At 41.7% G+C, this 27,103-nt stretch overlaps 2 protein-coding genes and 1 long non-coding RNA gene across 3 annotated transcripts in view; 2 read left to right on the forward strand and 1 right to left on the reverse strand.

Moving 5' to 3' along the window:
* The first annotated feature begins 665 nt into the window (after nt 1-665).
* Nucleotides 666-3,798, forward strand: LOC138966821 (uncharacterized). Its single transcript, XR_011455772.1, has 2 exons — nt 666-697; nt 3,687-3,798. It is a non-coding gene; the product is annotated as an uncharacterized lncRNA (long non-coding RNA).
* Nucleotides 3,799-7,106: 3,308 nt separating this feature from the next.
* LOC138966816 (target of EGR1 protein 1-like) lies at nt 7,107-15,484 on the reverse strand. Its single transcript, XM_070339163.1, has 6 exons — nt 15,294-15,484; nt 12,594-12,634; nt 12,012-12,336; nt 11,278-11,561; nt 10,719-10,902; nt 7,107-9,396 (listed from the first exon to the last, which is right to left on the reverse strand). The coding sequence occupies exons 1-6, from the start codon at nt 15,414-15,416 to the stop codon at nt 8,740-8,742; spliced, it is 1,614 nt and encodes a 537-aa protein (XP_070195264.1). The 5' UTR covers nt 15,417-15,484; the 3' UTR covers nt 7,107-8,739.
* Nucleotides 15,485-15,553: 69 nt separating this feature from the next.
* The window catches only part of LOC138966809 (DDB1- and CUL4-associated factor 15-like), a 31,514-nt gene continuing 19,964 nt past the window's right edge, over nt 15,554-27,103 (forward strand). The window contains exons 1-9 of the mRNA XM_070339150.1: nt 15,554-15,794; nt 18,024-18,142; nt 20,822-20,966; nt 21,770-21,876; nt 22,220-22,320; nt 22,682-23,824; nt 24,339-24,439; nt 24,892-25,011; nt 25,938-26,023. Of these exons, the coding sequence (XP_070195251.1) occupies nt 15,756-15,794; nt 18,024-18,142; nt 20,822-20,966; nt 21,770-21,876; nt 22,220-22,320; nt 22,682-23,824; nt 24,339-24,439; nt 24,892-25,011; nt 25,938-26,023 (1,961 nt within the window). The 5' untranslated portion in view covers nt 15,554-15,755. The remainder of the gene's footprint in view (nt 15,795-18,023; nt 18,143-20,821; nt 20,967-21,769; nt 21,877-22,219; nt 22,321-22,681; nt 23,825-24,338; nt 24,440-24,891; nt 25,012-25,937; nt 26,024-27,103) is intronic.

The raw sequence follows: 27,103 nt of genomic DNA on the forward strand, positions 1-27,103 counted from the left end.
CTGTTAGGTGGGGCCCAAACAAATGCCTCTATTTTGAGAGCTACCTGTGACTGTCACTTCGCGGGCGCTCCGTAACCCACTCCTCGGTTCCCGAGCCACTCCGGAAATTAAAATGCCCTGGACTTGAAAATGTGAGATCGGCCGTGTAGTAACTGAAACCTGCCTCGTTCTGAAAAGGAGAAAATGTGTGAAAGAGAATAATGGGTGTTCATTCCAAGAACACTGGCGAGTGGATGCTGATAGGAGGTAAAAGAGAGGGTGGCTTCAGGTCAATGTTGCGTCATTCAAGCTTGAGAATATCAAGTCGATTGAAGCTTCAATTGCTCACGTGTGGGGTACAACTTGAGAAAAGGAAAAAGTCCCCAAAAAAACCAAAAGATGTAAGCTGAATTAAACATCACAACCAAACAGAGTTAAATCAATGAATGGATTGCTTGCTATTATTTATTGTCATATTCAGCTCTGCTTAATTCTGCGTGGTCCTATCTCTAAAGTTTTGTTTGATAGGATGTCACAATATTATGTGGTTTTAATGATTTTTCAGGTCCGTGTGGAGTTCCTTGATGACAGTAACCGATCCATCATCCGTAACGTGAAGGGACCCGTCCGTGAGGGGGATATCCTGACACTTCTCGAGTCTGAGCGTGAAGCCAGAAGATTAAGATGATGTCCCTACTTGTTGTGTTTGTATAATCAGGTAAGACTGCGTCCTCTTATGTGCATTAATTTGATTATATTTCTGTTTCTAGTTCTGCAAAGCTTGTTGATGTGCAGTTTGCTAAATTGACATTGGTATCATTCTTCATGGTGGTGATGTGGCTATCTTTTACTACTTCGCCGGTGTTAGAATCTGAAAGGGTTTTACTTTTACTTGAAGGGGAGAATTCAGCGGGCAGTTGAGTACTGGTAAACTAGATATTCTGCAGGTGAAAGATAGAGGATCTATGCATGTTAGTGCCAACAGCATTTTTGAGTCACTTGAGAAAAAGTGACTCTATGTAATCGGTCAGTGTTAGTCTGTCCGGCCGGCCGTCCGTAGACACCACCTTAACGTTGGACTTTTCTCGGAAACTATCAAAGCGATCGGGCTCATATTTTGTTTTGTCGTGACCTCCAATGACCTCTACACTTTAACGATGGTTTCGTTGACCTTTGACCTTTTTCAAGGTCACAGGTCAGCGTCAAAGGAAAAATTAGACATTTTATATCTTTGACAAAGTTCATCGGATGTGATTGAAACTTTGTAGGATTATTCTTTACATCAAAGTATTTACATCTGTAGCCTTTTACGAACGTTATCAGAAAAACAAGGGAGATAACTAGCCTTTTCTGTTCGGCAACACACAACTTAACGTTGGGCTTTTCTCGGAAACTATAAAAGTGACCGGGCTCAAATTTTATGTGAACGTGACTCATTGTGTTGTGAATAGCAATTTCTTCCTGTCCATCTGATGCCTCATATAATATTCAGAACTGCGAAAGTGACTCGATCGAGCGTTTGCTCTTCTTGTTGTTTGTGTGTTTGTATTTAATGGTCTGTGTCAATGGCATTGTCGCCCCCCGCGGGTTAGGGGGAGTCCCATATTGGTTGGGACGAGAAAGAATTTACCCGATGCTCCCCAGCATGTCGTAAGAGGCGACTAACAGATTCTGTTTCTCCTTTTACCCTTGTTAAGTGTTTCTTGTATAGAATATAGTCAATGTTTGTAAAGATTTTAGTCAAGCAGTATGTAAGAAATGTTAAGTCCTTTGTACTGGAAACTTGCATTCTCCCAGTAAGGTCATATATTGTACTACGTTGCAAGCCCCTGGAGCAATTTTTTTATTAGTGCTTTTGTGAACAAGAAACAATTAACAAGTGGCTCTATCCCATCCCCCCCTTTCCCCGTCGCGATATAACCTTGAACGGTTGAAAACGACGTTAAACACCAAATAAAGAAAGAAAGAATGGCATTGTCATTGAAAATGAATGTTGCAAGAAATTGGAACTGTTTTTTTTGTACAGTAGTACCTGCCATATCCGGTCACCCATTAGTCATTGCAAAGGTGACCGCAAATATCAGGTGGCCGTTCATTACAGGCCCCCTCCTCCTCCAAAAAAAACCCCCAAAACACGATCAAGTTTTCATGAAGAAAAGAAAGCGATCATCCACGAGCCGCCGATTCATTGTCTCTGTTAGTTTTGCTTTCGTTTATACATCTTAATTATTTGCGTGTTTAACTCGATCGTCCTGGCTAAGCTATTGTTTCGTATGTTTCTATGTGTGTTGTTTGGATTATTATATATGTATTTGAGTGTCAGATAAACAAGTGTTTCAAACTCACATCAGCTGTGATCGATCCGGAAGTGACTGCCGTAAATGTACATGTATGCGCATGTCTGTATTTACAGTTTGCGCATGCGTAAGTATTCATGTCGTCTGCTCGTGCTGTGCCGTCTGTGCACACAACACACACACACCGTCACACAAACACACACACACACAAGCTGGATATTAATGATTCATTCACACCTCATTCGCACACGTACCAAACAAACACAAACACGCAGCGATCGCTCACACTCCAATGTAAACAAAAACAATCTTGAGTTTGACTCGTCAGCTTTATTAACAGGCGATACATGTGTTAACAGTTATAGAAAGTGGACAGGTGCTGATTTCTAACGGCCAGATAGCAGGTGGGAGGTGGAAGGGCGGGGAGAGCCACAGGCGCTCGCCCGCGAAAGTGACAAGTGGCCGCTCCTGTCGAGTAAGAGGGGCACCTTAGGGCAAAAATCAGTGACCGTTGACCGCGTCAGACAGGTTAACGGCCATTAAGAGTCAATTATAGAAGGAAAACTCATTAGTCATGGGAAAGCTGGCCGCTCCGGGCAGGTTCACGCCCACGAAAGGGCCGGAAATGGAAGGGACTACTGTATATCTTTTTAGCTTGTCTTTACGTCACATTAAATACTCCCGCAGTGGGGCACTGCGGTTATGAAATTAAAAGCCCCTCCTGTTTTTGGAACCGCAGGAGCTTTCTAGTTTGCTGTTAGGTAGATTTTTGGTTCCTCTTTCCTGTCATGCTCTCTTTTTCTTCATGAATTCTTTTCTTTTTTCTGCCTTCTTGCTCATTCACCTGTATTTTTTCCAAAAATCTCTTCTCTTGCCGCTTGTCTCGCGATTCATGTATAGTTTAATCTGTTAGTGTTCTGATGTAAGTCCAGCAGTAGATAGGTTAAGCCTATTTTAACATACTGGAAACTGGTAATCTTCCAGTAGGTATTAATTTAGTTTTACTAAAGCCTGCTGGGACACAAGTAATGGGTTAGTGCATTTGTAAACAGGAATCGCTTGACAAGTGGCCCCCTTCATCCCCCCCTTCCTCGTCCTGATATGGCTCTGCGTAGTCGGCTGGACGTTAAGCAACAAATAAACAAACAAACAAACAGATTAAATACGTACATGTACAGGTCTGTTGCTGATTTTCAAACAGTCTTACAGGGCAATGAAAGTTCGAGTCCCTCCCAGTCAGTATATTTGGAAGGAACGTGCATAAAATAAGTTATTGTGTGGTGAAACTGAAAGGTTTTGTGTGGTATAATACTGCCTGTAGACATTGCCCTGAGTTGTGGTTGACCTACAATGTGTACCGTTGTCATTAACGATGTATGCTGTGCTAACATCACATTTCTTCTGTTTCAGGGAAGGCTGTGGAGTTCCAGAATCAAGCTGGCGTTTGCTGCAGATATTGCAAAAAGACTTATTTCTTAAAGCTGTGTCTTCACCTGTTCATGGAATAAAGCAGTCAAGCCAACTCATTGACTTGTGTTTTAATGGTATGTTACTGGTGAATGCAACCGGCAAGTGTCAGGTATGGTGAAGGTGTTCATCTGTGATTCTTTGGGCTGTGTGCATGATGTGAGGAATGGTGAAAGTGTGTGAGTGAGGTTATATACAGAGGTATGGTAGTGTTCATAAGTGATTGAGCTCAGTGTTTGTGTGTGGGGGATCGTGAAACTGTTCAACAGTGATGGTTATAGGGCTCTGTGTGCTTCCGAGATAAATGTCTTTGATGACGTCATATCCGTAATTTCGTGAAAGTTGAGGCAGCACTGTCGTGCTCTCATTTTTAAACCAAATTGATTGAAATTTTGGTCAAGTAATCTTCGACGAAGCCCGGACTTTGGTATTGCATTTTAGCTTGGAGACTTGAACATTAATTAATAAGTTTGCTTATTAAAGTGTCATTTAACCTTCGTGGTTGAAAACGACGTTGAACACTAAATCAAGAAAGAATTAAAGTGTCATTAAAATCGAATTCTTGCAAACAGATTTAAAAATGATTGCATCGTATTCTTCATCACATTCTGATTCTAAAAATATATACATGTCATGTTTACTCTTAACCCTTACACTGGTGCAATTCTGAAACATGTTGCATAGCCACTGGTGAATTAACAGAGAGAAAAATAAAGAAAAACGGTCATAGCAGACATGGGATTCAGAAAAAGTGATAATTAAGGAAAAAGAAGGTGGGGGTCCCCAGTAGGGTCCGGGGGCAACGCCCCTGGTCGGGGTCTGGGGCCTTCGCCCCCAGAAGCTGAAGGTTTTAGACACACAAAAATGGCCCTGAAATGCATATTTCAGCTTAATCATAGAGCTTCTATATCAATGGCAATAACAACTCAAACAGCAGGGAAACATGAAAGAAAATTGATTTCTTTTTTTACCTCACCTTGAATTAAAGCAGAACTGTTTTTCATGAGTAGAAAATAGTTCGTCAGAGTCCACTGCAAGTTTAGTGTCTTTTTCATGGAGACAACAATGGTGTGGTGGCACTGTGTTAAACACAGCATGTATCATAACTTATCAAGTCTAAAGCATCGCCAACTTTCACGTCTTGTGTCTTCTGGCCTTTCTCGTCTTTCCAGCTCAATGATACAACTTCATCGAGCCAGTCGAATCTCCAGAGATTTTTCTTGTACTTCTGCTGGTCAATTTCCCGGGCTAGAACGGTTTCGTCTCGCTTTAGCTTCCTCATCATGTTGGCAGGTGGCTCGAAGCGATGTAAAAATGGCGCCGAATCATTCTCATACAGCATGCTTATACTGAATCCCCGATAGCTACGTTGAAACGGTGACTGTAGGAGACAAAGAGCGCGTTCCCATACGGATCGACCAGCAACAGTCTGACCGTTTTAGGAACCAACCGTTCAAGAATAGTATGGAATGGAGCGTCGCGATCAGCGGACCGGCCGAAAAACTTGGGTCTATACCTACATATACCCCAACATTTTCTCAGCGGATTTGCACGAATCTCAAGAATGATCCCTGGAGCCTAAAAATTTACGGAATTCCGTAAATTTACGGAAGAATCCCATGTCTGTCATAGGTTTTCGCATCCATGGGAGGTAATCGGAACTGACTAAACAGACTGAGCCAGTAGCGTGACATGTGTTGTGACAACCAGATGACAGTACACGTAAAGTAGCGTGACATGTGTCGCGACAACCAGCCTAAGGGTTAAAATGTTATCACAATTAACGAAAATAGATTAATTAGTCTTACGATTAAAATTTAAGAAATCGATCTAAAAATGATTTCATCTTATTCTTTATCATTTCTTGATTCCAAAAACTTATAGATATGATAGGTTGTATTAAAAACAAAGTTAACAAGAATACAGAAATGCGCGCTTTCCTGCTTGGCACAATGCGCTACCGCGCTATTCTGGCGTGTCAATTTCACTACGTTTTGCACGTGGGAGATAAGCGATTTCCTTCTCGCGGCGATTGACGAAGCTGTACTGTCTTGGTGGAAAAATACAGTGCATTCAGTTTCATTCCGTGTGTTCGACAGCTTGACTAAATGTTAGGTAGTAATTTCGTGACCGGACATCCCCAAAACAATGTTAAACAGTCGTTAAGTTTATGTACATGGCTTTGTTAACTGCCAAGGTGCGTCCGAGTCTAATGATGAGGCAATTAAGAAAACTTTGGGGTTCTATAACTGTCATCTACGATACCAGTTTTTTCTGGCATAATTATCCAACTTGTGATAGGGTTTTCGCCCACAGGCGCATAATACGAGAAAAATATTGACAAGGCCATTAGGTGACTTCTGGCTCTGTCATGAGGTGAAATGCAAGCGCAGGTTATCTTCGTTGATGCCATGTAGCTTAAATGCACACTTATCTAGTACACATTTGTATTACCCTGTGTTTGTGAACAACAAGGCTACACAAAACCATTAATATTGAACCAAACAAGCCACAACTTTTATTTTTTACTTGTCCAAATCAACTGGTTGCTTCTTATTCAATATTGACGTGGGGTATCATCAGCGAATGGGTTATACATAGGTGCATGGGTGTTACTGGGAAAAATCAAAAAACCTGAAAGGCAGGGGTCCAGGGGCCGCCGAGGCCCCGGCGGGGCACAGGGGCAGCGCCCCGTTGGGGGGTTCAGGGGGGAGCTGAAGCAAATTTGCCAAAATGAAAGCATATAGTGGCCATTTCCAGCATTCTCACAGTCAGAAACCATACAAGAAGAAAAGAAGCAGAAACAAAAAAGTCCACAAAAATAATACAAATGGGATACTTTACTGTCCCAATCAACCAAGCAAAATCACCGTCAATAATTAAAAAAAATTTCTAGAGCATTCGAAAAATGTCCGACAAGAAACAAGGCATCCCGCGTTTTCTTGAGTTCAGAAACTCGTTCCAGGCAAATCTAGCTTCTTCAGCCAGGTTCGATATTCCTCACCATCACCGTTTTTTCCCAACAACCATTCCCACCTCCACTTGTTTGTAACACCTTCCTCTAGTTTTTCAAGTTTAGAAGGATCGACATCATCACTGATGTAAGGCATTTTGATCGAGCAAAATGCTCAAGTTTGAAAAAGTTTCTGGACACCGACGAAACCAAATCATAATAAGCAAGATGGCGGCAACTCCAAGGGAGCGAACCGAGAAAGCATGCGAACCGGTGTCAAAAGTCGGATCGGAACCGCTGCTCGTTATTTCAACTTGGCGAAACGAAGCTTTTTTTTGGTTGGTTTTTCAAAGAAAAACCGGAAAACCGGAATTTCCGGCTTCAGATTCTTTCAAAAACCGGAAATCCGGCAAAAACCGGAAATCCGGCAAAAGCCGGAAGAGTAACACCCATGTAGGTGACTTTCAATATAACAGCATGTTCAACAGAAAAGTGGTTAAAGTAAATTCAGAACTCGCAAAGTTAAAGGCAGAGTAAGCCTCCCGTAAACCATCACAGGTACGGTCAGGCTTTTACACACAGCACAAACACCCTTTCATTTAAACACTCACCAATTGAGAACATCCTAGGTGCCCTCCGTAAAGAGCGAACAATTTTCAAAGACTTTATTTTTGCGTGGTTTATCTTACCCCTGAGCCATCGTGAACCCGTGTGATCCAGTTTTCCCCCTTTTCACAATGCAGTCGTCATAGTTAGTCATTTGAATGCGACTCGACGTGAGCTTATCTAAAATAGCACGTTTTTTATGCACGAAACAACGGCTGTGGTTCACAAGAACTCTAGCGATGGATTTTGACTGTTGAGAGGAACGGCGATTTGCACTGATAACCGGGCCGTCGTCTGCTACGACCCTTGCGTGACCCTGCTTCCGGGCTTTTCTTTTTTTAAACTTTCACAACTTCGAATTGTTCTGATCTTGTCTTGATGAAAAACGAATTCTTTTATGATTAAAGAATGTTTGTGTAACAAGCTGTCAATTTATTATTTAGATTTTAAAAGTTAGGTCTAGCACCAAAACGAGGCGCCATTGTTGTAGAGGAGCAAATCCACGAAAATAAATTCTTGGAAAATGTCTCACGCTCGACAGAAAGCAGCCAGGATGTTCCCGTTCGGTGAGCGTTCAAATGGAAGTATGCTTGTACTGTATTTAGACGCTCGGGGAGCTCTGTGATGCTTTACGGGAGGCTTACTGTGCCTTTAAAGGCCAGCAACGAGCAGAGCATTTCGTTGGTTAATAAGAAACGATAAGAAATAAATGACCATACAAATGAGTTCATCAAGCATGCATGCACACATCACTTGCTCTTCAGTTGGAGGCTATTGCAAAAAGGACCATTCATTATTTATTAACAAAGCTTTAACGAATCGGTCGCTAACTTATGTTGTCCAAATTCTGCAGAGGTGACTTTCCAAGTAACAAAAACAGAATGTTCCAAAATTCAGAATAAAAAACCAGGTATTTTTGACTGAAAAGTATTGTTTTGTCAATAAACATTCCAACAAGTGAACAACTTACCTTTCTTGTTTCCAAATTACAGCATGTTCAACAGAAAAGAGGTATGTTTAACCAAGTTAAATGCCGGGGTAAATAAGAAACTGGTGGTGCATGAATCTCAGATTTTGAGTCTTTGCAGTATGTGAGAGGTTTTCCTTTAGCACCTGACGAGTACAAGATAGAATCAGTATTTTCGTAACTGACGCCATAAATCTGTTATTTCAGCAAAACATTCTCACTCGGCACAGTAAACTGCCAGACTTGATTTTTGGTATGAGTCCAACTGGAAGGATGTTTTTAATCCCATGCAAATAATGATTGTAATAATGAGGATACTTCTATGTCACAAATTCTGAAATATTTCTAAATTGCCTCACAAAATAATACACAAATACATATTTCTCAGTTCTGTACATGCACAGGCCTGGACATATTTGGTAGTTTATTATAAAAGAAAGAAATCTCGAAAACAACATTTCACACAGAACTCATGACTTTTTCAGCTTCTGAATTCTCTCCCTATGGTTCCTGGAAGGGCTGCAAAAATTGCTCTTTGATACTGTCATCGGGTGATCTTTACCCATGGCATAGATCTTGTTCTTCAAACTGTCCATCCCTGTTAACTGACTGAGTTTGATGCTTGCGCCAACTGCCCTCTCTAGTCCCTCTTCCACGGAGGTGTGTTTGCTTATGATGCATGCCATGATGAAACCAGTCATGAAGGCATCAAACCCTGCCCGGTGACCTCCGCTGCGACTCGACTCTAACTGAAATGACGTTTTGAGATACTCGTCGGTGATGTCAAAGTCTGTTTCCGTACCACTGGCTTGCCTCCCATTAGTCGACCTGTCGCTGTCCCCAGTGGCATCCATGCTGTCACTTTCCCCCAGGGGAGAGCTGTTCTCAACTTGTGGACTAGAACCAACTATTGGATGGTTCATGCGCACCCTTTTGCTCCCATCAGAATTTGTAGAGGTATTCTCATCACCTTCCTCCATTTCATCTTCTACCCTCTCCTGCTGCACTTCTCGCTGCTTGCGCCGACGCTTGCGACCTTTGGCAGCTTTGATGCCGTCAAGGTCAAGGATAAGGTCAATGGCGTGTGATTTGGGGCATTGCTTTCCTTTGTTGCACCAGCCATGACCCTGCAAAGGCAGATGGCAACATAAGGATTAGTCCTGTTAATTTTACCTGCTGAAGACAAATGAAAAATTAACCTATCAAACAGAAATGACCTACCTTGATTATAAAGACACTCTTCCTCATTACCATAACTTTTCCTGTTATTGTCTCAGACTTTTCCCCTGGCTTTAACCAAAGCATTTTTGTCCTGAATAAGTTACAGTGAAGTCCGGCTGTAGTGATAGACCCATATAGTGATAGTCTGGCTGTAGTAATAGAATTTCTGGGTCCCGGTCCCAGTTGTTCATGTTCTTTGTTAACTTAGTCCGGTTGTAGTGATATTTTTCAGTCCGGATATAGTGATAGTCCACTTGTAGTGATACTATTTTCAAGTCCCGGGGAAGCTAAAGTCCGGCTGTAGTGATAATGTTCGAGAGTAATCTCCCTTTACCAAAATGGCGAGCAAAAGCCAGCCACGCACTGTGCTTACCCTGAAGCGGAAAATTGATCTGACAATTTTTCATTTAACCCTTATTTCTAAGTGACCCTTCTCTCTCTCTCTCTCTAAAACACACACACACACGCACGCACGCACACACACCGGCTGTTGAACTGCCAGGACGGGGGTAGGTTAACACAGGACATTGGCAAGCCTGACAAAGACGACTGAAGAAACGTCACAAAACGAAATCAATAGTGGTTCCAAAATCACCTTGTTACTGCCTTGAGGCTAGTTTACCAAATGTGCCGCCGCATGTAGCAATAAAAGCTTTGAAGATATCACTACAACTACAAGCGATTGGCCGGATGTAGTAATAAAACCTACAAAAATAGAACTATAACCGGACGTCCGGATGTAGTGATAAAACCTACAAAAATATCACTATAACCGGACGTCCGGATGTAGTGATAAAACCTACAAAAATATCACTATAACCGGACGTCCTGGTGTAATGATAGTCCGGATGTAGTGATAAAAAAAATTTGGTCCCGAGGGCTATCACTACATCCGGACTTCACTGTATCTAAATCAATTGTGATGCAAAGTTCCAGGCAGCATGCAAACAAAGCTTCAGTAAATGTACCACATGAACAAGAATCCCACTCTCCTCTCTTCCTAATCTTTCCTTTCCCTTTCTGATTTTTCCTCGACCGCTTGGAACCTGGATTGGTGTACATAGGATGGTGCCCAACCAGATGGAACCCACATACTAGTTTGGACTGGATAAAATCTAAATCAAATCTCTATTTCAACCAATCAAACCTAGCTGGGTACGTTCTCGTGCACACTCTCCCTGTGTCTGCATCAAGTGCGTGACCTCAATTATTATGTAGACCTACTTACAGCAAAACTCAGACACACAAGGTCCTGGAGAACTGCAGCTTTTGGGATGAAGTCCATCTCTACGCACGTGGTTGGCAGGCCGCAGTGACTGTACGTAACGTGATCGCTGTTCGCTGGCAGACGGCCAAATTCTAGGCTGACCTTGCGGCGCTCTGTGCTAGCTTGAAGGGCGTTTCTTCTTTGCCTGAAGGTAAAATAAAAAGGGCAGATTAAAACAAAACTTCTTTTTACAGGTCATATGACATTACGTGCAGTTGAATCCATGACTTTCTGCGAGGGCCAAGAAGCAAGTCACACCTTGCTCAAATATGAAATGTTCCTTCAGCCATCATGTAAAAGAAACAGCTCAGACAAAAAAATTTACCATTTAAGTTAAATTTTTTCTCAAAATCAAATTCCAAGACTTCTGATTTAAATGCAAACCTTTCATCTTCAGTTCTTGTGGTACAAGCTAGGGGAAAGTATCCCATTCTCTTTCCACACAAAAAACACACACACACTCCCTCAGTCCCTGACACTAAGACTGAAATCATACACACACTTTTTTCTGGAGTATTACCATTTCCTGAACACATATTCCAAGTATGTAGCTGGCAGACGATCCACAAACTCCACAGCATACTTGGTGTCCAGAATCCCACTAGGGAACATCTCTGCCAAGTCAGCGAGAAACACCTGCAGTGTCGGTGGAAGATCAGTGTAGAAGTTCTGATAAAGAAACACCAGGTCAAGAAAGCCGTTATGTAGCACTAAGGGCACTTCACTCCACAGGAGAATTTCAAAGAGTTGCCTGGCTGTGGGTCCAGACGCTGCCTTGGATGACTTGCTGCCACCCGTGTCAGTCTGTACAAAAAATAATACATGCATGATTGCGCAATGTTGCTTTGTGTATGCAATATCCACACAAGTATACCGTTTTTCAGCTGCACAGACGGCATGTCCATGTGATAAATACCTCTGTAATGTCCAACAGTAACATTCTTTTAAAAAAAAACACCAATTCAAATCACCTAGTTTCCTGCTGATTTAACCATCTTTCTAGTTATCTATACTTAAGTAAGGCACTCAAAAGTATAGGCCAGTTACATCTGGCTTCAATATTAGTCAAACTGTCCTGGCTGCAAAACATTGTGTAAGAAAACATCCTGCGTGTCAAAGCTATCTGACATTTGACCGGCCTGGGGTCAGAACAATGCATCAAATACAAAAAGTATGCGTTAATGACCGAAGACCAAGACCTGGGTACAACACTGAGTCTGACCTATATTATCCTTTCAAACAAATAAAGCATACTTTTTCCTTGCCACGATGATACGTAACCCCTGCAGAGTACTGCTTGTTGAAATCAAACCCATGTTCCACCAGAAACTTCAGGGCTCCAGGCTCCACAGTGTATTCTTCTGAGCACAGTAACACTACGTTGAATGTCTGGACAGTGAACGACCATTGATTGACATGGACCTGGGACCCAGTATCTGCAACAGTGTCAGCCTGGGAAACATCTTTGCTGATGCATGATTGTCCTACGTTCTGAAGCTTGAAGCAGGACAGACCAAGGGACAGCACTGATCGAGTCTTGGCCACTTCACACAGGTTCGTGTAACGATCTGGTAAGGATCTGTCAAGACAAACACACATTTTTGTTAAACCACTATTGTCAATCTGTACATCCATTGCATGAATTGATGAAGGCTCAGCACATATGCCGTCTGTACTCAAGCAATCAACAACATTCAACTATATAAGTTCTCAAGATTTTCAAGGTTTCCATTCCAACAGATGTGACATTCATTCCCACAAAATTGTGTGTGCAATGTGAATTATCACTCACAGTGCCCACTAACATCAGTAACAACTAAATTTTTGTTTTATTACCTCGCACCAAGGAGCTTTCTGTTTCCAAGTCCACTCAGCTCCTGTGAAACACAAATAATTGACAACTCTAAGAAAATATATATACATGTATCACAGTAATCATCACAGAAACAGTCTGGAAGGTGGGGATTAGACAGCTGCAGGTACCAATTTTCTCACTCAATTTTTTGAGTTAATTAGCCACTATTTGGATATTGTCCTGTGGTACCAGCAATGGCAAGTGTCACTGCTGATCTAACTGCATGGAACAGGGCTGAATATTGGCGGTCGCCCGATCGCCCCCGGCGGGTTAAAATCGCGTAGCAGGTTCAAAATTCCTCTGAGATAAAAACTCGGTCATTGACCCCGGGTAAGAAGGTCAGTGTCTGGACTGGCAGCAAGTACCGGTCATTGACCCATGTCTCAAGGCCAACCAGCTTTTACAATGCATCTGCCTTTGATCTGACCGCCCATCCAGAGCAAACATATTCCCCCTCTGTATTTTTCCTTTGATGTGCCTGCTATGTACCACTGATCCAGTTTCTGGGAAATGTATGGTCATTGACTGCAGGGATACTCATTAAGACCGTTTTCTAAAATATGTTAACACCAGCTTTGCTGACCAACTTAGTACAAGTAGTGACAGTACTACTGCTGTCAATTATTTCCCTTCAACTAAGGAAGTAACAAACAAAAACATCCAGTATATATGTGATAAAGAAGAAAAGACAGACCTTCAACAATAGGATAAGGGGTGCAACTCTGCAACTCTTCTCAATCAAAAGCATAAAGATCACCTGTAAACAATTATTCTAGGATCAGGAAATCGGAACATCTGTTTGTTTTCATTAGGAAATAGAATTGAAATATAATGCTTTTGATTATTTATGACTTAGGCTGTGGTAAATTTGGCTGGTATGCAACTTTTATACTCCTGCTTGATCTAACAGTAATATTAATAACACACACATAAAGAAAAAGAAACAAAACAAGAAAGCAACTTAGAAAAAAATTTGTAATTGTAGTCAGCTTTTTATACTTGGTTTTCACAACAAAAAACATAATTTAAATTAAAAAAAATTGCTGATTTACTCTTTTGTTTAAAGTGTGTGTTTATGTGGTAAGTAAAGTTCCATAGTAAATTACTTTGTAAATTGTGTGGTAGGGGGTACATAAAGGGGGTAACTTTCAGTGAGGTTTAGTGTGTGATTGTGTGACAGGGTGTGAATGTTGTTTTGATTTCTTGTTTCTTTGTGGCGGCTTTTATTTTAAATTCTTTATTAAAACAAGGTTAATTATCATTATATTAAAATATAGCATTTTAGTCATCAAGTTTTGTGTGTGTTTGTGGTAGTTATTAGTAGTGCAAATCCACATGTATGCATAATAAGGCCAAAAAAAAAAAATTGTCTGTTTCTGGTAACATGGCTAAAAAAATAGGGTCGGTAGGTCGGGATTTTTTTTATTTTTTATTTTTTTATTTTTTTTTTACCCCAAATGTAGACCAATAAAACTAACTTTAAAAATCGCGCAAAGAGACTGGATTCACTATACATAGAGACAAGACACTCAACACATTTACAAATCGTCAGCGGACTTTCGTTTTCACACGTTTTTGTTGTTCATTTTCTCACCCTGTCCTTTACCACCAAAAAATAAATAAAAATTTTTGAGTTTGGAAAAAAAAAGTTTAGGGTCGGCGCCGAAATTTAGGGTCGGTCGGGTGACCAGAAACAGACAATTTTTTTTTTGTGGCCTAAGTATGAATGTACGTCTTTTGTGCATGTGGTTAGCACGCGACGAGCCACTGGGGCGGTTGTAAGAAATCCCGGCCGGTTGGGGGCCGGTGTGACGTTTTCATCTTTCGCCGTGTTGATATTTCGCTTCTCGGCCTCGTTGATCTAGTATAAACTCTACACTGAACAAAAAAACACCCTTCGATAGTACTGATGAGCGACCTTGTGTACAGATCTTAACATTCATGGGGCCAAATTTGTCTAACCAATTTGTTTTATTTAACTTAGAAATTTGATTTATCCTAAAAAGTTTTCCTTCTTACTCAAGGGACGTAACCACTCAGTACACGTTTTCGAAGAATTCGATTTTGGGGGTGAAATCTATTACATTTTACCACCAATTTTCTTCACATGCAAGAAACTGACATGCTTTTCGTCCATAATTTGCATAAATAATTTCACTTCTTAATTTTACCAGGAAACAACATTTCAGTCTTGAGTATATGTCGAGGGGGAAATATGTACACAGGCGAAAGATGAAATCGTGACACCGGTTGGGATTTTGGGGGGGGGGGGGGGGGGTCAGTTAAATTTTTGACTTACCGGCTTCCCTGGCCGGTAGCAAAAAAAGTTAAGGTACACCCCTGTTGGAATCTGCATCATACCAAACCAATTTGTAACTTGAAAAAAGAACTTAGAAGAAGAAAATTAAATAAGAAACACCAAAAGGCCACCACACACACAACTTGTGTCACAAAAAGGAAACAACAACTGCACTTTAAATTCTGAATCCTTTTCATTTTTGGTTTAACTTGACAGATTATTGAGAGAAAAAAAACTTCAACATTTAGTATGCGGCTACCCACTAGCATCGCACCGAGAATGTTTCATTGTTACCCAATTCATATTACCAGTAAAGTTCCTCAGAAAACAGATACGTGTAACTGTAAGCACTAAGTCAAGTGTGTGAAAAATAGACACCCACCGTGTCAAGTGCAACGAATGTTGACGTTTTCAGAGCCAATACCAGCGAAGGCCAGAGTTCTTTAATGTTGTTACAGGTTACATTAATCACTGGTACTTCTGAAAAACTTGCTGAACACGCCATGTGAGTAAATCTACACGTTAGACCAAGATCGTAGACAACAGTCGTACTGCAGACGTCAAAGATTCCGCCAGGAACATACCGGAAGTGTTCAGAGTGCGTTCCCTTGAATGTTTGAAGCAGACGACACTTTCTGTGATTCGATGTTCCCTTTTTTTGTAGAACAAATTCTGCGCATTAGTCGCATGGAACGTATTATTTTCCACTGATTTTTGATAAGCTTTACACTAGCCACTAAAGTCTACACTGTTTGCATCAAATATTGTACTAGTATGAGATAACACGACTCCATCGTCTCCACCTTCAAGGGACGTAAACCCAAGATTTGACGAAGACTTTGAAATGGCGGCCAGCCTTGTGAAAAAACTGGCTGCCAGAGAGGTAAGTTATCCTTTGTTTTCTCTTCCTTTGTTTCTGTTGACCTTGTGCAGGCCTTTATCCGTAAGTTAGTATAACGTATGTAGCCTGACTGTTACTCTGCGCTGTGAGGATGAAGAGCGAAGCATTAGATTGTTTGCTTGAGTAACAATGTGGTCCGAAACAAAGGGAAGTAATCGTTTGGTCAAGGCCAAGCAAAGAAGGCTTTGTGTGTTTTAATTATTATGTCTTCGTTTTTGTCTGTGTTCGATGATGTTTGTAGCCCTTGTGAAAGTGTTGGATTTAAATTTAATGCATTGGTATCACTAAACACAGCTGATTCATTTATAGATAGAGTCTGGAAAACGTTTGAACTGCTGTTGTTTAGCAAAACGTCTGATTCAGTTATTTTTCTGTGGGGCTCTCTGAATGTGAGTCACTTCTGACTAACAACGTTCAGATGTTATTTAGTTACGATGGACATATGACAAGATACTAGATTAGAGAATTTGTTGTCACCAAAAAAATAAGACTGTTCCACTGCCAGAAACAGGTAAAGTTAGCAATCCTGCAGTATATGAAACTATGATGTTTTGAATTCAGTTATAAAATTCATTGTATTCTGAAGAAAATCAATATTAATTTTCAGTCTAGGTTTGGTAAAGTATGAACAAGAAAGAGCTATCAATAAAACAGTGAATCCAAAAAAATGAAGAGTAATTAAAGTGAGTGTTGTGTGTTAATTTCCATTTAACAAAAGAATGAAAAATAATAATGAAATTAAATTAATCAGAGAACAAAATAAATGTGACCAATCTTGGTAAAAATCCATGACTTTTATGATTTAGGCAGCAACCATTTTATGCAAAATGGTAGCTGCAGGTTCTCTCCCTCTTTGTGCATAGAGAAACAACACATACTTTCTCAAGGCCTCTTAAATTCTCTTCTCCCGCCCCCGTCAACATTCCTAACCACCCCGGCCCCCACCCCATGCACCCGTCCCTTTAGCTTAAAAAAAAGTACATTATTCGGGAATGGAATTTAGTGTGAAAGGCTGGTGTTTACCAATAATATATATCTATATACGACTTGTGTCTGTGTGTGTGTCTGTTCGCCATGCACGGCCAAAGTTCTCGATGGATCTGCTTCAAATTTGGTGGGCATATTCAGCTAGACCCCGGACACAACCTGGTCGATGAGAATTTTCAACACGTGCTCTCAGCGCGCAGCGCTGAACCGATTTTGGTTTTTCTGTTCATTTCACCATTCCCAGTAACTCTTCCTTATCTTCTCCAGTGTTTTGCGTTTATCTCCCTTCCTTCGTGTGGCGTCAATCCATATTCCCGTTAGTACGTTACTATTTTTAGAAGGTCACTGCACGTTACTATTTTTAGAAGGTCTCCAGTGTTTTGCGCGTTTATCTTATCTCCCTTCCTTCGTGTGGCGTCAATCCATATTCCCGTTAGTACGTTACTATTTTTAGAAGGTCACTGCACGTTACTATTTTTAGAAGGTCTCCAGTGTTTTGCGCGTTTATCTCCTTTCCTTCGTGCGCCGGCAAAGCCGGCGTACACCCGGCTTTGCCGGGTCCCAGGCGCAGCCTGGTATTCGGCTCTACTTCTTCCCGGCGAAGCCGGTACCCGGCAAAGCGGGTAATCATCTAGTATATATTATATTATACATCTAGTAATGAAATATAACACTACAGTACTATGCTCCGGATTGCACATGGGATCATAATTAACTGCATGTGTGCTAGTGTGTGTGTGCAGAGCTGGGGGACGGGGGGGGGTGTTGGAATCCAGGAGTCCCCCCACCCATTACGCTGCAAATGTACCTTTTTCTCTCAAGGAGATCGTGACCTAAAATACATGTACCCCTTTCAAATGCTAAATTTCAAAAACAGCTTTGCCGGCAAGGCTCCATAGACCCCCTATACCTGTCCAGCCCCTGTACCCTTGCCTCATTTTGGGTACCTCCCTCTCATACATTAGGTTGTGTGTGGCAGTATGTGGTACTGTGTGTGTGTGGCACTTTGTGTGTGTGTGGCACTTTGTGTATGTGTGTGTGTGCGCACCTCAGTGTATTTTTATTTATTGTTTTAAATATAATGGCTGTTTTTAAGCTTGAAATTTCATGGTGTTTTTTTAATTTCATTTTTGTTTTGTTTTACATTCATGTACGTGTATTATTAATATATAAACAAATCAGTTAATTTAGGACTTCTGTAATGATTTGGTTACTGCATTTCAGATTCATGGTGGTTCACGAACAATCAAAGGAAAACTACCATGGAAGCTGTTTACAAAAATTCCAGGGAGAATGTGTTACAGACTGAAGTCCTTGGTCCCCTTGGCTGTGCTAGAGGAAGGGTAAGGTTATCTTTGACCCTTTGAAGTTATAAGTCTGAGCAGAAAGCATTTAAAATGTGTTACAAAAGATCTGCAAGTTTACAATATATGTACATGATCTATCATATTTTAGCAGAAGTTTACAATTTTACAGTGTACTTAGTAGTATAAGTACTGTAGGCATAGTCCATGTATTTCTGAATTAGAGAGATGATATGATGCTTTTGTGTCAAACTTTCAAAGGGTTTATAAACATATATAGCTATTCTGATGAACACGTGGGGGAATTCGGGGGCTGTGATTGGATGGTCTCTTCCGATCATCAAAGCATAATGCTGCGGAAGTCGGCCATTTTACTCAATATCCAAAAGCATATTGTCGTAAACAAAGACGCATGGTTCCGGTTTCTTCCACGTGTATAAAGTACACGCATACCTCGCCAGGTTTGTTTCTGTGACTAGTCGACAGACGATGCCATTTGCTTTGTGTGTGTTTTTGTTGTTGCTTACTATACATGACATACATTACGTGTAAAATCCAGTTCTTTAACAGGCAACAAACCTTGCACATTTCCAGAAGCTGCAATCTGAAGCGACCTATCTCTGATTCTAGCAGACGATCTGATCATCTCTCCAATGTTTAACACAAAATCAGCAAACTCTCCTGTCACATAGAACGTCCATTGTATAGTGCAATGTTGAAATGAAGTTGCCGGTCTGAAACATTTAGTCGTTTCTTTTGAGACAATCCTTGTTCTCTTATCATCTACAGATTTACCGCAGTCTTCTCCACGCGAATTCCCAACAGAAGTCAGACTTTCGAACATACAATATACGTAGGCAAGCATGATACGTCATGACGTCATATGATTCCTAGCATATTGACGTAATGCTAAACATCCGGTTATCTCGAGTTTTCTCCGTAATACATGTCCGTGGGTTTTTCAATGTTCGGTTATTTCCGTGGCTTCATGCGGAAAGGGAACCGTCGTCTGCAATCAACGACATGGACCATTCTGGTACTTGATGCTGACAAAAACATGATTTTAACACAGAATTTAATGTCAGAATAGCTATATAAACGCTATTGTGTTTTCATCGTAGCAATAGGGTCCGATAATTAGACTCGAACAAGTATAATGCGACTCGTCTTCGACTCGTCGGCATTATACTTGTCTCGTCTAAATATCGGGCCCTATTGCTACGCTGAAAACACAATAGCTGTTAATATCATCTTGAGCATATCATCTGTCTATCAGGCATGGGAATTGTCCGCCGAAAGGCAAATTTCCGCCGATTTTTTGTTTGTTGTTCAGCCGAAAAAGCAGAAGTGTCCGCCAAAAAAATAAAGGGGGGAGGCAAAAATGGTTCTAAAAACTGAATTTAATGGCAAATTTGGAGCTCATATGACACCAAATTGCACCATTAGAGTTCTTTGGAGAAAACAAAATCCGGGGGGGGGGGGGGGGGGGGGGGGGGCATGCCCGGCCGAACCCCCCTAGCTGGGCTAGGCGCTTCGCGCCGTCGACTTTGCTATTACTTACATATTTTCCGCCTTTTTTACTTTGTTCAATTCCCATGCCTGGTCTATATAATTGTTCTCTTGATCGCTTAATACGACTCCAGACAGACAAAGGTCAGCATCATGCTTCATATAACCTGGGGAACAGTGAATACACAGATCATGCTATTACTATTTTACTTAACCCACTACTCATGCAAATGGCCAGCTGTTTGCAAAAGTAAGGGGTATTGCATGGTAACTCTTATACAAGGTAAAAGGATTTGTTATACACTTGCACAGGAACAGTGTACTGGCTTATGAATGAAAGTAAGAATACAGTTGTTTTTAAGTCAAAGCTGCTTCCTTGGAAAGTTGTTTTTGATACATTTGAGTAATCTGGAGAGTCTCAGTAAAGAGGAGTGTTCGGGCTGGACGGCTGTGCATGCATGGACAAAAGCTCAACATTGAGGTTTTCTCAATGGGTGCTGTGACGGGGTGGTAAGACGTCGGCCTCTTAATCGGAAGGTCGAGGGTTCGAATCCCGGCTGCGGCCGCCTGGTGGGTTAAGTGTGGAGATTTTTCCGATCTCCCAGGTCAACTTATGTGCAGACCTGCTAGTGGCTTATCCCCCTTCGTGTGTACACGCAAGCACAAGACCAAGTGCGCACGGAAAAGATCCTGTAATCCATGTCAGAGTTCGGTGGGTTATTGAAACAGGAAAATACCCAGCATGCTTCCTCCGAAAGCGGCGTATGGCTGCCTAAATGGCGGGGTAAAAACGGTCATACACGTAAAATTCCCTCGTGCAAAAACACGAGTGTATGTGGGAGTTTCAGCCCACGAACGCAGAAGAAGAAGAAGAAGAAGAGGGTTTCTCAGATGTTGATGACTTCCCAACGTACCCCAGATTTGGTTGACAAATTTCAATGTCATAGTGGGGTCAACAATTATTAATTTGCTTCTGATTCATAATAAGTGTGACGAAGGTGAGTCGTACAAGCATGGGCTCTTTCTGTTCTAATTTGAAACATATAAACCATGACATCTTTTATTTTTGAAAACGACGTTAAACACCAAATAAAGAAAGAAAGATCTTTTATTTACACTGTCACTGTAGAAGTGGATGTTTTAAATCAGATGATGTACGCATTTGTCCTGAAATGAATTATACATGTATGTAATTTCTTTGTCTTTCAGACATGTGTTTCTTGGGTTCAGCAAATCAGGGCAGTTTGTTCTGTCCTACTCTCTGTATCTGGACACAGAAGAGCACACTGCTTACCCCATCTATGTGTACAAGCTGCAGTGGTGGCTCTTTGTACCCTGCAAACCGCTCCATTTGGTCAGTGCTATGCGTTTGTGTGTTGTGTGTGTGTGTGTGTGTGTGTGTGTGAGTAAGGCAAGGTACTTTTTATTGTCCATTTAAGTTTTGTTTATGGTCAATTTGGATTTCTAGATCATGGTATTTAAAGTCATGCAGCTAGAATGGTTGGTATTATTGCAGCCACTAGGCTTTCAGTACAAACGTTTGATTTTTTAACATACCTGTGTGTGTGTGTGTGAGAGAGAGAGAGAGAGAGAGAGAGAGAGAGAGAGAGAGAGAGAGAGAGAGAGAGAGAGAGAGAGAGAGAGAGAGAGAGAGAGAGAGAGAGAGAGAGAGGAGGGAGGGAGGGAGGGAGAGGGAGGGAGGGAGGGAGGGAGGGAGGGAGGGAGGGAGGGAGGGAGGGAGGGAGGGAGGGAGGGAGGGAGGGAGGGAGGGAGGGAGGGAGGGAGGGAGGGAGGGAGGGAGGGAGGGAGGGAGGGAGGGAGGGAGGGAGGGAGGGAGGGAGGAGGGAGGGAGGGAGGGAGGGAGGGAGGAGGGAGGGGGGGGGGGGGGAGGGAGGGAGGGAGGGAGGGAGGGAGGGAGGGAGGGAGGGAGGGAGAGAGAGTGTGTGTGTTTGTGAGTGTGAGTGTGTGAGTGCATGCGTACGTGCGTGCGTGAAATGGTTCTCCCTTACAATAACACATGATACCCATACATGCACACATGTACATCTTACATCTTTATCCTAAAACATAACCATACACCTTTGAAAAGTCTATTAGAACGAGTTCACGGATCAGAACAGAGATGAACAGTATCATAAAGACCCTTTTCATCTTTAGATCTCAGAAGTACGGCTGTTTGGAGATGAGGACATTACTCAGGATTTATTCATTGCCTACTGCGAATGGCCACAAGACAACGACAAGATAGTCATCTATGGCCACAGGTACTTTATTTCTCATTATTGATTGTTAGTTGTTCATTCATACTGGGCTTGAAATATGAATCATTATTTTTGTGTGAACATGCAATAGGTGTAATACTAGGTAACAGTACTAGTACTGAACTGTGATCAGTTTTAGATGAAATTTTTTTTTAAACAAAAAACAAGCATATTGAGGGAAAAAAAAGTCTTGAGTTGTACAGTGTAACAGTGAGTTTATCTTTTAGTTGTTCTGCGGTCAGCACTGCTTGTATTTCACACACTTGCATGTAACAAAAGAGTTTAAAACATATACCTGTGTTACATAAATACTGACCGTGTGAACCAAGGTTGTGTTTTGTGACAGTGTCCCTGGTGCTCATGATGACACCTGCCAGTGCTTTCTCACCATTACTGCTCTCCCCTCCGTGGGCAACTGTCAAAACTGCGCATACCCAACCAAAAAAGGTCAGCATTTACCTCGCATCTCTACGTTAGACTGTGTGTGCAATCCTGGCAGTTGAGCCATGGACCTTCTGCTTGAGCTTCTTATGTTCCAGATTTACTTACTGATTTTTTATTAATTATTATTTTGGAAATCAAAATAAAGAAGGAATATAATACAATTCAGTGCTTGTAATGTGATACATGAGTTAGTAAATGTCTATGATTGCTCATGTTTTGGGGCATACAAGTTTATCAATCATTCTTGAGTAAAGTTGTGTGATGAAAGAAAACGGCACAGATAAAGAGCAAGAAAGTCATTAATTTAAAGTACATGTGCAAACATACACACAAGTGAATAATACTGAAAGTGTTTTCTTTCCAGCTCCCTGCACGAGTCCCAGCATTCAGCAGTGCCTTCTCCACAGCTACTGTGTTCACACCAAGTTCGACCTCGCTCCTCCATTCCCGTTCTTCTCACCTCGCGTCCAGCTTCGTGTAGATGGCATTGTTGTTCTCAACACCGGAGATTCTCTTGTCGCTCTTCAGGTAGACACCAAACTACCTCTACAAAGCTTTGACGACGCGGGTCGTCTGTCAGCCAAAGTTTCCAGCAACGAAGGAAAGGATTGTAGTGAGAGTCCAAACAGAACTATTCTAGGAGCAGACTTATCCATTCTCGGCAACAAGACAATCTATTACACTCAGGAAAATTGCGATGACAGGTCATCAGAAACCTCGAGCCAGAAAAGGCGGCGGGCTTCAGAGTCGTCCATGTGTGAGATATCCACTGCTGCTAGTGACGGTGAGGAGGAGAATTTTTACTCACCGGATTTCTCAGAGAACAGCGACAATGAACAGGCAGACGTTTGCAAGGGCCCTGCAGAGGATAAACCTGTGCGTGTGTGTGAAAAGTGCCGCAGTCCCCTCAAACCCAACATGCAGTGCACTTGTTCCACTCTGCTCGGCCACCGCCCAGCCCTCCGTGCAAAGAACGAAGCTAGTGCCAACAACTCAGAGAATGTTAAAAACGGACACGGAGGCAACAGTCATTACGTCTCTATTCACGAGTGCCTGTCACCCAAGTCACCGAAATCGCCAAAAAGTTCCTCAGGGTACAATGACAATTCCCGCAGCCCGCACAGCGCTCATGGGGGCGGAGGCGGTGGTCTTTCAGACAGAAACTCAGCACCCTTGTCTGAGAGAGACCGCGACACTCAGCCCATCGCTCACTATTCCGCCAGTGGTTTACATTCCCCTCCCACCTCCATTGTTCAGAGCCCCACCTTCGAAGTGTGTGCCGGCAAATACGTTCCCAGTGATTCTGAGGAAAACTTACCTTGCACCTCTCGCCTGCCGTCATCTCAACGATCATTCTTCTCCTCCACCAGTAGCAGTGGAGACAGTCGATCTCGAAGCTCGGAGAGCGTTATTGTGCACACCAACTATGCGCGAACTCTTACGTTTTCTGTGCGAAGGTTTGCCTTGTCTAACGAGGAGCTGGTGGATTCGCCTCAGGTTGCAGAAGGTAATGAACTGATCAATAACACCATAGGCATGAAGGCCAACATCGGTGCAAAGGAGATGAAGCTCTAGTTTCTTGTGCTTGCAATCTAGTTTATTGTGCTGGCATTAGTGGCAACGCAAAGTTTAGCCATGTAGTTTGATCTCCTGAAGACAGATGTTCGGCTTTAACTGTGACTGTGAGAAAGGTTGCACATTTTTCATTTTTGTGGTTTACAGACCATGCTTGGAGTTCAGCTGGTTATGGCAAAGTGACGTGTACTCCCCCACAAAGGCTTTTGGGCCCCTTAAATATTTTTCTGTTTGCAGGATCGACAGCTCTCATTCCCAAGCCAAACTCTTAACTTTTTCAAAAACCTGTTTATACTTTCCTTAAAATTTTGCAGCACTCGGTAAAAGTTAATTTCTTTTCCAGGTGCAGGGCTATCAGTATTTTAGGGTGTTAAAACGTAAGTGATTTTTAAACCTTGTGTAGTTCCCATAAGTGACTGAACGGAACGATGTGTTTGTGTTTACAGATGAGTATGACTTGGCGTATCGCAGTATACTACCTGCACAAGTGGTGTGGAACAAGAGGTCACTGAACATCATACGCACAGTCAAAACAGACATGTCTCTGGTGAGGCTGAAAAATTTTTACTTTGTGTCTTTTGCCACTTGCATTACTCCCCTTGTGCAATGAAGTATTTTGCCTGGAAAGGTAATAATGTTTGAAGACATAGAAGTTTCTCATTATGAGAAATTGTAAACTTACTTTCATTTGTCTTTTAAAAAGAAAAAAATTTAGTCACTGATTTTGATTTATGGACTATGGAGTAAGATTCTTAGATTGTGCTCAGTATATTGCAGGTACAGAACCTGTCTATAACGACCACCCAAGTGACCAACCAAAAGTGGTCATTATACAGACTGGTGGTCGCTATGCAAAGATGAATTATGGAAAGGTGAATTATGTGGAGGTAAACTCGTCTGGTATTTTTCTGAGTGGTCCTTAGGAACTGATGGTTGTTTTTCAGAGTTGGTTGCAAGGGCATTCACTTTTCTAACAAGATCTGTACATTTGCTTTTCAGATCACTGTGCTACAAATGACATTTGACATTGAGCACTACATGGTGGAAGCCATCCACAACGATGCCAGCTGGGGACAACGCTACATCGCCTTCTGCAACTACGACCTGCAGATACTGGATGTACGTTATCTCTGCGTGTGTATGCATTTGTTTGTGCATGTACCTGTGTCTGTGCATGTAGCTGTGGGGGTGGGAATGGATTCTGCCTGGGTAGACCTTTCTGGGAGAAAAAGGCAATGGGACATTTGTCCCCCTCAACCAAATTCCGATGGGACATAGTCGAAGGCAAGTAGCGCCAAAGAGGCCTGTACGCGTTTTGACCAAAGATGCAAAATAGTGCAATATGGTGCCATCTGAGCATTAGCAGCTATATCGTGTTATCTCTGTATGTGTTTGTGTGTGTGTGTGTGTGTGTGTGTGTGTGTGTGTGTGTGTGTGTGTGTGTGTGTGTGTGTGTGTGTGTGTGTAATCCGATGTAAAGTGTACATTTGCTGGCGCAGTGGAACGTAATCTCAATGCGCCCTTTGACACACTGACGCAAATTGTGATGGGACATTTTCAGATTTAATGCGCCAATGGCGCAGGGCGCACTTGTAAATGAAACCCTGCCTTTTCAATGCTAAGTTTACGATACATTCAACAGGTTGTGTTACAACTTACATGCAGCCAGTTTCATGTTTATGGCTCATTCAACACGTTATATGCAACCAGTTGCATCCCAGGTCGATGCTTATGGCACAGTTAACATGTTATATGCAGCCAGTTCAATGCTTACGGCACATTGAACATGCTTTATGCAGCAAGTCCCAAGCTTATGGCACATGTATTCAACAATGTTACATGCCACCAGTTCCAATTAGCATCTGGCACTGTCAATATGTAGCAGAGTTAAATGGCGTATTAGACGCATGATGGGTCAGATGGTGTGTCATATGATTATACCTGTTGCTGTTTGTGAGTGTTATTTCTTGGTTGTTTAAATGTTGGTGTGATTCAATTGTCACTGTAGTCAGATCATTGTACATATGTATAATTTTGTTGTCCAGGTTTGTCCAGACAACAGAAGTGTGTATGGCACAGTGTACACTTTAATACAGGCCAAAGAGACAGTGGAGACCAGAAGTAAGCCGCGGTAAGTAAATTCTTATGTATAATGTCCTGCGTGATGATAAACTAAAGGTTACAAGTATTGATCAAGCGTTTACTTGCTACATGGATGAAGAGTGAGAATGCAATCAGGTTTCTGTGGTTTTTTTCCCTCATTTTTACATTTAGTCAAGTTTTGACTAAATGTTTTAACGTAGAGGGGGGAATCGAGACGAGGGTCGTGGTGTATGTGCGTGCGTGTGTGTGTGTGTGTCTGTGTGTGTGTGTAGAGCGATTCAGACTAAACTACTGGACCGATCTTTATGAAATTTGACATGAGAGTTCCTGGGTATGAAATCCCCGAACGTTTTTTTCATTTTTTTGATAAATGTCTTTGATGACGTCATATCCGGCTTTTCGTGAAAGTTGAGGCGGCACTGTCACGCCCTCATTTTTCAACCAAATTGGTTGAAATTTTGGTCAAGTAATCTTCGACGAAGCCCGGACTTCGGTATTGCATTTCAGCTTGGTGGCTTAAAAATTAATTAATGACTTTGGTCATTAAAAATCTGAAAATTGTAAAAAAAATATTTTTTTTATAAAACGATCCAAATTTACGTTCATCTTATTCTCCATCATTTTCTGATTCCAAAAACATATAAATATGTTATATTTGGATTAAAAACAAGCTCTGAAAATTAAATATATAAAAATTATTATCAAAATTAAATTGTCGAAATCAATTTAAAAACACTTTCATCTTATTCCTTGTCGGTTCCTGATTCCAAAAACATATAGATATGATATGTTTGGATTAAAAACACGCTCAGAAAGTTAAAACAAAGAGAGGTACAGAAAAGCGTGCTATCCTTCTTAGCGCAACTACTACCCCGCTCTTCTTGTCAATTTCACTGCCTTTGCCATGAGTGGTGGACTGACGATGCTGCGAGTATACGGTCTTGCTGAAAAATGGCATTGCGTTCAGTTTCATTCTGTGAGTTCGACAGCTACTTGACTAAATGTTGTATTTTCGCCATATCCCATGAGCTGCTTCTTTGTCTCTGTAATGCTACTATGGGTATATATGTTGTATTTTTCGGCTTCAATAAATACATAATGGGCTCAA

This window comes from Littorina saxatilis, linkage group LG5, assembly GCF_037325665.1.
Source record: "Littorina saxatilis isolate snail1 linkage group LG5, US_GU_Lsax_2.0, whole genome shotgun sequence".
Classification (NCBI taxonomy): Eukaryota; Metazoa; Mollusca; class Gastropoda; order Littorinimorpha; family Littorinidae; genus Littorina; species Littorina saxatilis.

Coding starts and splice junctions, on each gene's coding strand:
- LOC138966816 (XM_070339163.1), bottom strand. CDS start 15,416: ATGGCGTGTTCAGCAAGTTTTTCAGAAGTACCAGTGATTAATGTAACC. Junction 12,635..15,293: donor CATTCGTTGCACTTGACACG/GTGGGTGTCTAT, acceptor TGTGTTTCACAG/GAGCTGAGTGGACTTGGAAA. Junction 10,903..11,277: donor GAATATGTGTTCAGGAAATG/GTAATACTCCAG, acceptor TTTTACCTTCAG/GCAAAGAAGAAACGCCCTTC.